At 37.8% G+C, this 13,905-nt stretch overlaps 1 protein-coding gene across 1 annotated transcript; it reads left to right on the top strand.

Moving 5' to 3' along the window:
- The first annotated feature begins 8,578 nt into the window (after nt 1-8,578).
- Nucleotides 8,579-8,956, top strand: LOC124170583 (deoxyuridine 5'-triphosphate nucleotidohydrolase-like). Its single transcript, XM_046549382.1, has one exon. It carries the CDS (start codon nt 8,579-8,581, stop codon nt 8,954-8,956), a length of 378 nt encoding a protein of 125 aa, XP_046405338.1.
- Nucleotides 8,957-13,905: the final 4,949 nt, after the last annotated feature.

The raw sequence follows: 13,905 nt of genomic DNA on the forward strand, positions 1-13,905 counted from the left end.
GATAGAATAAATAAAAATGTCTTTCTAACATGCCGTTGTACTACTTATTCTTGTAGTTTTCTTGAGTGCACATTTTTTTACTAATAATTTTTTAATAATTCAAAAATTATTAAAATCAGTACAACCGTTCTTTATTTATAAATGGTGTTTTGAAACCGTTCATTGATTATCAGGTGGTACGAAGTTCACCGGGGTGATCTAGTTTAGTATATATCTAGTTCCTTAATTAATTTTTTCCAACACATTATTAATAAATCTATTCCGTATTTTTTCAAATAACTGTGTTACACCGCATTTTGTCGTAATCTACTGGTAATGTATAATGAAAAAAGAAAAATATAGACTCTACTCAATGCTATAAACTATAATTGAAGGTGCTATAAAATTAAAATGAAAGTGCTATTTACACGTATCTCTAGTTATTAGTAATGTTTCTGTTTTATTTTGAGGTGTTGTCAATTTTTTAACATCTTTTCCGACTTTTCGACGCATATTTGTCATCTTCATTGACTTCCCACGTCATAAGTATAAGCACCCGAGTTTGACGTAATATTGTGAAGTGATGGTTCGTCTAATAAATAAAAATAATACTCATCTTATATGGAGGACACTTGTATTTCAACAATTAAAGGCATAACTGCATAGATAGTTACGGAGTCATGACCCCAGTGATACCCCCTACCCCTCAATCTCACTAGAAAAAGTTGCAGAAATAAGAAATGAAAGGAAATGGAAAAAATGTCAAGTGTTATTTATGAGTGTTGCAAACGTTGAGATTCAACTTTAAGTTGATTATGAGTGAAATATACGGAATTTCACGAGTTGGGAGGAAGAAAAGTATAATTTATTGCTATAATAATCAATGAAATAATTAATGAGATCTGCTTCTTCAAAAATATATTACAGATCATGGAGGAAAGAATCGGAGTTCTTAAATATCATTGTTCATTATGATGTTAATTTATTCGCTTCCTTTTGTTATGGGAGGATGGGAATCACCCCCTACTACCACGACCGCCACCTCTTACACGACCGCCACCCCATACCCTCACCAACACGGCAAGCTTTTCCTACTCATTTAAAAGGGTTTATTTCTTTTTCGTTGTGGAATATATGATAATGTATCTAATTTATCAAATATCTGATATTTTTTCTATCCATTTATTCTGGCAGTGATTATTAAGGAGAAGACTACAAGATGTACTGGAGGTGTTCACCTTCCTCAAGAAGTAAGAGTTGGAGGATGGGTGAAGTATCGGATGGAGAGGGGTTGTTGACCCTAATTAATTATGATGGGGGAGAGAGAAATCTATACTATCCTCGGATGTTCAGGATGACTGAAGGGGGAGTATGTTTTTACAACTTAAACGGGGATGAAAAGTTTTATGTACGCATATTAATAAAACACATTACAAATGGAATGAAAAATGTATTATTTATTTCTTAATTTATTTACCCAGAACAATAACCTTTAAATATGCTAGAAGTTGCATTAGAATGATGGAGATGATCTTTCGATTTTAAAAACTGAAAAATTCAACACTAATTTGGAATATTAAAATAGAAAGTATTAATGTTAGAGAGCAGAAATGTTAAAACAAAGTATGGTTTCGTTTATTAGCTTTAAGGATGAACATTTTCTGTAATAGACGTCAAAACAATATATCATGAAATAGGGGTACCCTTGCACCCTGGCAATGGAGCCTCAAGGGTCTGAGGAAATTTAATTGTTTCATCTGAGAGATAATAAAATGCTAAGAGCTATGCCGTATAAATCATACATTTATGTATTGAAATGTGGAAGATATTAAAGTTAGATGCTGCTGTGACGTCATGTGCCAGCTTTGGCATGCAGCTTTGGAGGCTTACCGGTTGAATACGTAAAAAATAATCAGTGATTCGTATATTACGACAAAGGAGGAACATTTTCTGTAATAACTGACAAAACGCCTACTCTTCAAATAAGATACCCTGGTGTCCTTACTTTGGACCCTGAATAAGTCTAAGATAGTTTGATGGTTTCATTCGAAGGATAATAAAATGTTGACAGCTATGCCGTTTAGAGCAAAAATTTATCTATTCAAATGTGGAAGATATTAAAGGTAGATGACGCTGTGACGTCATGCGCCAGACTCCCCATTCACTTTTAGAGACTTACAGTTTGAACTCGTAAAATATAATTAGTGATTCGTATATTACGATAAAGGAGGAACATTTTCTGTAATAACTAACAAAACGCCTACTCTTCAAATTGGATACCCTGGTGTCCTTACTTTGGACCCTGAATGAGTATTAGGAAATTTGATGATTGGATTCGAAGGATAATAAAATGTTGACAGCTATGCCGTTTAGAGCAAAAATTTATCTATTCAAATGTGGAAGATATTAAAGGTAGATGACGCTGTGACGTCATGCGCCAGACTCCCCATTCACTTTTAGAGACTTACAGTTTGAACTCGTAAAATATAATTAGTGATTCGTATATTACGATAAAGGAGGAACATTTTCTGTAATAACTAACAAAACGCCTACTCTTCAAATTGGATACCCTGGTGTCCTTACTTTGGACCCTGAATGAGTATTAGGAAATTTGATGATTGCATTCGAAGGATAATAAAATGTTGACAGCTATGCCGTTTAGAGCAAAAATTTATCTATTCAAATGTGGAAGATATTAAAGGTAGATGACGCTGTGACGTCATGCGCCAGACTCCCCATTCACTTTTAGAGACTTACAGTTTGAATTCGTAAAATATAATTAGTGATTCGTATATTACGATAAAGGAGGAACATTTTCTGTAATAACTAACAAAACGCCTACTCTTCAAATTGGATACCCTGGTGTCCTTACTTTGGACCCTGAATGAGTATTAGGAAATTTGATGATTGCATCCGAAGGATAATAAAATGTTGACAGCTATGCCGTTTAGAGCAAATATTTATCTATTCAAATGTGGAAGATATTAAAGGTAGATGAAGCTATGACGTCATGCGCCAAAGTTGCTATTCACTTTTTGAGACTTCAGGTTTTTATTCATAAAAAATAATCAGTGATTCGTGTATAACGTTGAAGGAGGAACATATTTTGTAATAACTATCATAACGCTAACTCTTCAAATTGGATACGCTAGTACCCTTACTTTGGACCCTGAATGAGTCTTAGAATATTTGATGATTGGATTCGAAGGATGATAAAATGCTCTCAGCTATGCCGTTTAAAACAAAAATTTATCTATTCAAATGTGAAAGATATTAAAGGTAGATGAAGCTGTGACGTCATGCGCCAGACTCCCCATTCACTTTTAGAGACTTACAGTTTGAATTCCGCCTCCTGTACCCAACCAACGTAATGCAGACCAGTTTATTTGTTCTGAACATTCGCAAATATTGTGAAAATTGAGATTTCGATTGAAACTTTGGCAGAACTTGCTGTGAAATCAATGTGGATCTGATAACGTCATCCTTGGCGTTATTGCCGCATGCATAGGAAGCCACTTCGGAGAATTATAGCTTCATTGTCCGTTCCACTGCCAGTGTGTGGTGGAGATAAACGGCGAATGAATATTCTGGCGAAGTATTTCCAGTAAGCGACAGTTTTTCAACGATTTATTCATTTTATATAATTCTCGCAACTAGTAGCATGATAATAGAAACATCGGTGCTTTCCCAATGAATCATTTCTCCATAATCTATGGCTTCAAAATTCAAATGGGAATAATTTTGCATCTGATGCCATGATTTAAATTACCTGCTTCGTGATCTATAGCACTAAGAAGTTTAATTTGTGCCTCCTGTCGGACAGTTAGTCGACGATCACTTATCACTGCGAGAATAATATTTTTTGGGAGTGCAGGAAATATTTTTGTTTGGACGGATAAATAAACTACTGCTTGGAGCTTCTTTGGCAAGTATCTATATCTATGAATGGTCTCACAGATGTAACGATCATCATCGGCGAACGAAGATTGAGTCCTGATCCTACATTGCATCGCAACTTAGTCCTTTAATATAATTTAGTGTTTCGAAGAATTTATTGGTAGCGTTCTTAGTCTAAATGTATAACCTAAGAACTGTGTTAGCTGTCGTCAACCAACGGGCTTTATTTAGTTTCCCCGGAATCATGGTGACTAGCCCTTCTGGACATATTCCAGACGCAAGGGCTGGGGTATCTTGGCTATGAACTTCAGTTCCTTATTAAGGTTTCAGATTCCTGTCGTTTGCAAGTCACAACTTATGACATGAAATGACACCACTGGGAATTTTTCACATTAAGGCAGTTTTGAAACTATGTTACCTGTGTATTGATACGGGCTGTAAAAATCGCGGTCAATGTGGGCGGAGAGGGGTTGAAGCGGTCACTCAATGAAATGGACAAGGCAAATAGCCCATTGCATATGTTTTCCCGACATTTCTTCCAATTATCGCAGGAAACCACCCTTCCAACCTGCATTGGTGTTCGTTCCGTCAAAGTCAAGAACAATATAGCTTAAGATTATATCGCAGTATTGCTCTTGAACTATATTTCCAGCTTTTAAAGCTGCATTAAGTACAGTAGATTTGATGTGTGCTGCAGCCCCCACCCCTTACGCTATATCTCTGGAGAATTATGGCAGTCTTAGTCAAGTCTAATTTGACTATGGACTTTCTTTCTCTTGATTTGGTGAATGCCACATCATTAGCACACCACTCGTCAAGGTATTCCTCATCAACTTGAGTATCCTCAAAGTATTCACTTTCATTCCAAAACTACAACAGTTGATTCAGATGATTTGAGTTTAAGCCTCTCATCAATATGATAACGTTACGCCCTTTCTTGCATTTTTTATATAGGGATGTCAATAGTTCCTATTCGGATTATTCTTGGACCTCGCTGTTCCATAAGGAACTGGTACTGTAGGATAGAAACATTTTTCCCTTATGACAGACAGAATTGGGAAAATTGGCACATTTGCAGAAGGCTATATCAAATAGTTTCGTCGCCTCCTTAATAAAAGATTTTAATTCATTCTGTTTTCTGAAATACCGTTTTACTCTATAGGATTTAATTTGCGATATTGTTTTCATCATGTACCGTAAGATGAGTTGAAGTAGTATGGTTTACGTAACTACTAAATAGACGCTTTTTTCCAAACGTCACATACCTTGGCAGAAACTTCAGTGATATCTTCTTACACGAAAATCATGCTCAATATAGTCGGCAATGGCATAAAAGGGCATGCACTCATCCCAGTGACTACCCTCGACAACTTCAGACATGATTTACACGTTTTTACCGAAAAACATATCTATTTCGCGTCATTTATCGCATTCATAGTGTAGAATGAGAATGTGTGTTGCGGGTTGCCTACCCACGAAAACTGCTTTCGGGGACACAATAAAATGTCATTTTCTCGATAATTTTAATAAATAGAGCTGATATATTTGGTCCAAAATAACAAGGAAAGACCAATGCTTTACACAATTTAAAAAAATTAGTGCTTGCTAAAACCAAATTAAAATTATTTACATTTTTAACGATTTTCGTTACAAATTTCGAAATTTCAATACAAAATGGCGAACAGAAGATAATAACCGATTTTGAAAAAAAATCATATCTGTAATACCCACCCAGGTACAAACTTTTCCCGGGTATTACGATTCGATCCTAAAAAAAAGTGCCAAAACGAGGCACCCTAGTGCACGTTCTCATTTTTCAAATCAAGGCTTGAGTGCAGTTGCAATCGCTCAAAGAAATAGCAAATCTCACAACGTTCGCTCTTATTTTCAAAGCTTGGGCGGAATTCTCTATCTCAATGCACGTTCTCATTATTCAAATCAAGGCTTGAGTGCAGTTGCAATCGCTCAAAGAAATAGCAAATCTCACAACGTTCGCTCTTATTTTCAAAGCTTGGACGGAATTCTCTATCTCAATGCACGTTCTCATTTTTCAAATCAAGGATTGAGTGCAGTTGCAATGGCTCAAAGAAATAGCAAATGTAACAACGTTCGCACTTATTTTCAAAGCGTGGGCGGAATTCTCTATCTCAATGCACGTTCTCATTTTTCAAATCAAGGCTTGAGTGCAGTTGCAATCGCTCAAAGAAATAGAAAATGTCACAACGTTCGCTCTTATTTTCAAAGCTTGGGCGGAATTCTCTCTCTCAATGCACGTTCTCATTTTTCAAATCAAGGCTTGAGTGCAGTTGCAATCGCTCAAAGAAATAGCAAATGTCACAACGTTCGCTCTTATTTTCAAAGCTTGGGCGGAATTCTCTATCTCAATGCACGTTCTCATTTTTCAAATCAAGGCTTGAGTGCAGTTGCAATGGCTCAAAGAAATAGCAAATGTCACAACGTTCGCTCTTATTTTCAAAGCGTGGGCGGAATTCTCTATCTCAATGCACGTTCTCATTTTTCAAATCAAGGCTTGAGTGCAGTTGCAATCGCTCAAAGAAATAGAAAATGTCGCAACGTTCGCTCTTATTTTCAAAGCTTGGGCGGAATTCTCTATCTCAATGCACGTTCTCATTATTCAAATCAAGGCTTGAGTGCAGTTGCAATCGCTCAAAGAAATAGAAAATGTCACAACGTTCGCTCTTATTTTCAAAGCTTGGGCGGAATTCTCTATCTCAATGCACGTTCTCATTATTCAAATCAAGGCTTGAGTGCAGTTGCAATCGCTCAAAGAAATAGAAAATGTCACAACGTTCGCTCTTATTTTCAAAGCTTGGGCGGAATTCTCTATCTCAATGCACGTTCTCATTTTTCAAATCAAGGCTTGAGTGCAGTTGCAATCGCTCAAAGAAATAGCAAATGTCACAACGTTCGCTCTTATTTTCAATGCTTGGACGGAATTCTCTATCTCAATGCACGTTCTCATTTTTCAAATCAAGGCTTGAGTGCAGTTGCAATCGCTCAAAGAAATAGCAAATCTCACAACGTTCGCTCTTATTTTCAATGCTTGGACGGAATTCTCTCTCTCAATGCACGTTCTCATTTTTCAAATCAAGGCTTGAGTGCAGTTGCAATCGCTCAAAGAAATAGCAAATGTCGCAACGTTCGCTCTTATTTTCAAAGCTTGGACGGAATTCTCTATCTCAATGCACGTTCTCATTTTTCAAATCAAGGCTTGAGTGCAGTTGCAATCGCTCAAAGATATAGCAAATCTCACAACGTTCGCTCTTATTTTCAATGCTTGGACGGAATTTTCTCTCTCAATGCACGTTCTCATTTTTCAAATCAAGGCTCGAGTGCAGTTGCAATCGCTCAAAGAAATAGCAAATGTCGCAACGTTCGCTCTTATTTTCAAAGCTTGGGCGGAATTCTCTATCTCAATGCACGTTCTCATTATTCAAATCAAGGCTTGAGTGCAGTTGCAATCGCTCAAAGATATAGCAAATCTCACAACGTTCGCTCTTATTTTCAATGCTTGGACGGAATTCTCTCTCTCAATGCACGTTCTCATTTTTCAAATCAAGGCTTGAGTGCAGTTGCAATCGCTCAAAGAAATAGCAAATGTCGCAACGTTCGCTCTTATTTTCAATGCTTGGACGGAATTTTCTCTCTCAATGCACGTTCTCATTTTTCAAATCAAGGCTCGAGTGCAGTTGCAATCGCTCAAAGAAATAGCAAATGTCACAACGTTCGCTCTTATTTTCAAAGCTTGGGCGGAATTCTCTATCTCAATGCACGTTCTCATTTTTCAAATCAAGGCTTGAGTGCAGTTGCAATCGCTCAAAGAAATAGCAAATGTCGCAACGTTCGCTCTTATTTTCAATGCTTGGACGGAATTTTCTCTCTCAATGCACGTTCTCATTTTTCAAATCAAGGCTCGAGTGCAGTTGCAATCGCTCAAAGAAATAGCAAATGTCACAACGTTCGCTCTTATTTTCAAAGCTTGGGCGGAATTCTCTATCTCAATGCACGTTCTCATTTTTTTCAAATCAAGGCTTCAGTGTAGTTCAATGAGAATAACTCAAGGCTGATGCAATCGCTCGAAAACATTACAAATAACTCAAGGTGCATTATCGCGAACTCATACGGATTTTTTTTTGGTACAGAAAACTAGTCTCACCATTTCTAAGAAGGTATCCGTCAACGTTCACCTAAACTAGATATTTCCTCATATCTGACGAATATTGTCTTAACGTTCACAAAGTATAAATAGTCGCTGTTTCCACTTGACACTCACCAGTCAGACTGTTCCACTTGGACTCTCCGATACCTTCCACCGAGACCATCGTTCAGCTGCAACTACTCCCTTCGCTGTCATCCGCTCCAGCCAACTTCATCTTTCTAGTGTAAATACACCGGTTGAAACACCAACCACTACTCTACCATCTTCTGCAATCAACCCAACTCATCATCATCTTAACTAAAATCGCTGACTCCGAACACCAATTACCAAAAATGGATTCCTCTCCATCTTCTAGGTAATTATGATTTAGATATAATTGATATTATTTTCAAATATAGATCATATCCACTTCATACTTGAATGGGGTCTCAAATATTTTTATTATATTAAATTTTCAGACTTTCTATCATCATTAAGAAATTGCACCCGTTTGCTTGCGTCGCCATACCTTGCTATGAATATATGGCTGGATATGATATAACTGCTATCAAGTCAGATATTATTCGTAAGCGAGGGCGAGCTCTTCTAAGAACTGGGTTTTCGCTCGAGATACTCAAAGGTTTATACGGAAGACTTGCATCTCGCTCGGGTTCATCTGTTAAGTACGGGATTGAAGTAGGGGCGGGGGTAATAGACCCAGATTATAGTGGTGAAATTAAAGTTCTTCTGTATAATCATGGTGATGATGACTTTGCGGTGAATCGGGGGGATCGCATCTGCCAACTCATCCTCGAAAAAATCGCCACAGATGTCACATTTGTGGTGATCCATGATAATGTTTCTCAAACAAGCCGGGGCGAGGGTGGTTTTGGTAGTTCCAATCATCCTCCGTTTTGCTGATGTAATTCATTAAATGGTAAGTTATTAAAAGCTCTCATTAATAATTTTAATGCTAATTTATGCTCTTCCTTTTTTTGATAGAATGGAAACCGCCGTCACCGTCGTCACCTCCACCCCAATTGTCACCGCGTCTATCAGCACTGCCCCCTCCTCCTCCGCTCCCTCTTCCGATGTGAGTGTGACATTGTTTTTCTTCCTATTCAGTCAGAATTTTCATAATTTTTGTTCAAAATCTAAATTCATCTCTCTCTTTTTTGATACAGATATCCATACCTCAGAAGCTCCTCCTCCTTCAGAGTGAAGGGGAGTTTCTGAAAAAGGAGGAATTGGAGCTGGGCATCAAATATAAAGTGGAGAGGATGGAGACCATCCACACCAAATATGGAGCGGGGTTATTTGGGTGGATAAAGTTTTCAGGGGTGGAGAGAAGAATCTTTCTCCCAAGTTTTTTAAAATTGACTGTGGCGGAGGTGATGAAGTATAATTATGGAGAAGATACATTTTTTTATTTATATAAATGAAAAAAGTTAATAAAAATTGAATAATGAAACGTCTTTTATTTCTATCTGTTTACCTTGAGATAAAGAGCAGAATGTTTTCAAATAACAGAGGTATAAATTATTTTATTAAATTCTAGAAAGTCGAAATTTTTTTAGTATATAATTTTTGTAAATCGTCAATTTTAGAGTGTAAAAATGTAAGATTGGTCAAAACTAAATGTTGGACTATATTATAAATAAATTTGGTTAAATAATATAGCAAACAACTCTTCTTTGATTTCTCATATTTAAGGGTACATGGGTACCCTGAATCCTAAGCCTTAGGGCTGTCACAAAAATGATTAGGCTCATCAGATGGAAAATTGAGAGATAAATGTTTCTTAAATTTAAAGTATAGCGGTATCTTTTCAAATAGCGGAGATGTAAAATATTTTCTTTTATTCTAGATGAGCAGAAAATTTCCAAGTACAGAATGTTCGGAACTCATCAATTTTAGAGTGTTAAAATACAAGATAGGTCAAAACTAAATGTTGGACTATATTCGAAATAAATTGGGCTAAATATTAAAAAAAAACAACTCTTCTTTGATTTCTCATATTTAAGGGTTCACGGGTACCCTGAATCCTAAGCCTTAGGGCTGTCACAAAAATGATTAGGCTCATCAGATGGAAAATTGAGAGATAAATGTTTCTTGAATTTAAAGTATAGCAGCATCTTTTCAAATAGCGGAGATATAAAATATTTTTTTATATTCTAGATGAGCAGAAAATTTCTAAGTACAGAATTTTTGGAACTCATCAATTTTAGAGTGTTAAAATACAAGAAAGGTCAAAAATAAATGTTGGACTATATTCGAAATAAATTGGGCTAAATATTAAAAAAAACAACTCTTCTTTGATTTCTCATATTTAAGGGTTCATGGGTACCCTGAATCTTAACCCTTACAGCTGTGTCAAAATTGATTGAGCTCATCAGATGGTTAATCGAGAGAGAAACATTTTTTGAATTTGAAGTATAGTTGTATCTTTTCATATAACGGAGATATAAGAGAAAGTTCCATAACGCCACCTTCTACCTGCATATGTTCGCCTAATACCTAAAAAACTAAGTTGCCGAATTTTCACGTGAAGACCAGGAAATTGACCCAAAAAATTAAACAGTTGTATTAAGAACTAGTAGGAGAACAATTTTGGTCATTAGGTCCAAAACCGTATGCTCGAAAATAAGGTTACGTATTATCGATACCCTGAACCGTGACGGACTTATCCAAATTTTTTTGTCTGCATAGGATAGGCATTTGAAAATGAATAACTTTTATTCCTTGGCAAATTTTGATATATCTTCAAATAACCAGGTTATTAAGAATAATCCCCGAAAATTTCGGGTTTTTTGGTCCTAAGACTACAAACTGCATTCTATAAGGGAAACTTGGATTTTTTACCCGGGGATTGATGGTAGGCACTGAATATGAGGCAACCGTATATTTTTACGGTTCTAGAAAAAATATAAAAATATAAAAATCCGAAAAACTCAGTTTTACGGATCATACTTACCCCTCTGCTACAGATTCCTCCGGGGTCCCAGTCTGCGACGATTCTTCCGGAATTCGTTCAGCATTCAGTTGTAAATTCCTCCGGGGTCCAAGTCTCCGACGATTCTTCCTGAATTCGTTCAGCATTCAGTTGTAAATTCCTCCGGGGTCCGAGTCTCCGACGATTCTTCCAGAATTCGTTCAGCATTCAGTTGTAAAGAACCTACACGATGAGATGTTGGACCGATAGCCTGGGACTAGTTCCCAGGCCGCTGATAATGTACTGAAGGTCCGCTCCGCCTTATATACTGCTGAGAAGGTAGAGTGGAATGGGAAAAAGCTGGGGTGGGGCATAGGCGTATGCTACCCACCCCCTCGGCAATGCATGAGATTATTCCCATCACTTCACTCACCTCATCCCAATATAAATGATCATTTTTTGAGGTGGTTTCTAAAACGCACCATTTGCGGCTATGGTGGCGGAATTTTGGAAAAAGGCAAATTAATCAAGACTTTAATTGTTGCTGGTACAAATTTGAATGGTGATCATAGCTCAAATATTTACAAAGTTATTGCTCAAATTACTAAAGGTTTCGCGGTCCATGTTTGTAGATTTATGGTTTTTTGGGAATATCCCGCGTCAGGTTATTAAAATGGCCGACGTTTCTTCTCCTATGCCGGAGACCTCATCAGGGCGAATGACCGTGTTGTCTTTATTTCGCATCAATTTATAGGTGGTGGGTGGTGGTAGGGAGTTAGGGAGGGGGGAGGGGGATAGGGAGTTTTCTGGAAACTTGTTTTTCTGGAAATGACCGGAAGCCATGTGTCACTGATCTTCTGTCCGTTGTCTCTGTTGAAGTTGTTTTTATGTTTTTTGATTTCTAAGGCTTCCCGGAAAATCCTCGTTTTAAAGTATTTCTCCCTGACGAGAATTTTTGGGTTGTTTACATCGATGGTATGTCCTTGTGCGGCATGTTCAGCGACTGCTGACTTATCGGCGTGGCCCAGTCGAATCGCCGCGCTGTGCTCCTTCACTCTGGTTCTTATTGTGCGTCCAGTTTCACCCACGTACACTTGGTCGCATGTGCCGCATTTTAATTGGTATACTCCCTCCGTTTCCAATTTTTCCCTTCCTTTCACGTTTCGAATGATGTCTCTAATTTGCGTGCGTGGCTTAAACACGGTTTTTATCTGATGCTTATGTAGTATTCTGGATTTTTATCCGTGACCCCTTTAATATACGGCAGGAAGGCTTTTTTCTGCTGCTCTTCGGTCTTTTCTTCTTCCATCCTTGAGTCCTTTTTACTTAATTTGCGGGAGATGGCCGTCCTTATTTCTCTCCGTCTATATCCATTCTTCATAAGTATGTTCGTTAATTTGTTTAAATAAGACATTGTCGTCCTACCCGCGGACAAAGGAAAATCTACAGTCGTCATGGATACCGAGGAATACGAAAAGAAAATAAAGGAGTTATTAGAAAGCGGTCCTTATAAAAAACTAAAGAAGGACCCAACGGGGAGCATAAAACGAAAAACCACCGAGTTGATTAAGAAGATCATTGTCGACACGCAACTACGGAAACGCATAACACCTCAAGACCCGAAGACTCCTGTGATTTATGGCTTGCCTAAAATACATAAGGAGGGTACTCCGTTAAGGCCGATCATCAGCGCCATAGACTCTCCAGAGTATTCGCACAAGCCGTGATAGTTGTTTCTCAGCCAAGAAGACTCTTTTGTAAAGAGCAATCTCTGTGGTGATTTAAATAACCACGTATTACAGCATTTATTCTGGACAGCGATAATTGCCAATTCTTTGACAATAAAATGTCCATTGCTACCCGTAAATCCTTGAAATTCGACAATGGCACCCATCGTGATGTATGTCCAACTTACAAGGTTTTTACACCCAATGCCAGGGGTTGAACTTACATCAAGACTCTCTAACTTACGGAACTCTCATTCACGCCAGAGGTTAGAAAGCCTTTCACTCACACTCAAGCTGACAACTTTTGATTATCAGCCGAACCATACGCTATGAGTACCATCTCTAATTCAAGTCTTTCAAAATCACAATCTGTGATATTCTTTGCTAATTTTGTGGCGAGAAAATGTCTCACTTTGTCACGACTAGCTGAAAGTCTCTGGAGAAATAAATCAATCAGCTTGAAGAGTTTCACCAATGCAAACCACTCTTCTTGCTTTAAATTAAAGGTCTTTTTAATAACCAAATGAGTCTTCCCAAAGTAATTCGCATAAGCCAAACAGAAAGTTAAAAAATGCTTTTCTCCTTTGTAAAAGAACAAATCCACATCCTTTTCACAGTTCAAGATGTTTGCCCACTCGCTTTGTGAAACAATTACACTTTTTTTCCAACTTGATTAAATTGCACAACTGATTCAAAGTCTCTACCAGGATCGTAACCAATACACACACTCTTTGTCTTTGTTTTGTTCAAATAATACACAGTTTGAAGAAGTAAATTGTCCGATTGTCCAATAGAAGGAATAAAATTTCCAGCAGGTTTCTTTCTCTTCACCGGAGGAGACTGATGGTCTGCATCCACCGATGACTGCATGACGACTGGCGTATGGTGACGTAACCGTCCTTATTTAGAGGTTGATGTAGGAGGAGGGGTGGGGGAACAGTCATCCGGGCAAGGATCAACTTCGGTTTTGAGACGGTTATACTGGAACCACTGGGCGAGAGAATGTGCATCTCTCAATGCGCAAGTGCTGTTGCGCAATTTGTGACAAGGATTGAGGCAGGAAAAGGCAAGCAAGGAACATTTTTCGGGAGGGGGACAGTTTAACTCTTTTTCGAGAGAGATGAAAGTGCGTCCCGTCAGATCGGTCAGGAACTCACACTCTGCTTCGCTGAATGCGTAGAGAGCGGTTGCACCCTCAGTCATAGCTTCCA

The sequence above is a fragment of the Ischnura elegans genome, chromosome X (genome assembly GCF_921293095.1).
Source record: "Ischnura elegans chromosome X, ioIscEleg1.1, whole genome shotgun sequence".
In the NCBI taxonomy this organism is placed as follows: Eukaryota; Metazoa; Arthropoda; class Insecta; order Odonata; family Coenagrionidae; genus Ischnura; species Ischnura elegans.

Coding starts and splice junctions, on each gene's coding strand:
- LOC124170583 (XM_046549382.1), top strand. CDS start 8,579: ATGGCTGGATATGATATAACTGCTATCAAGTCAGATATTATTCGTAAG.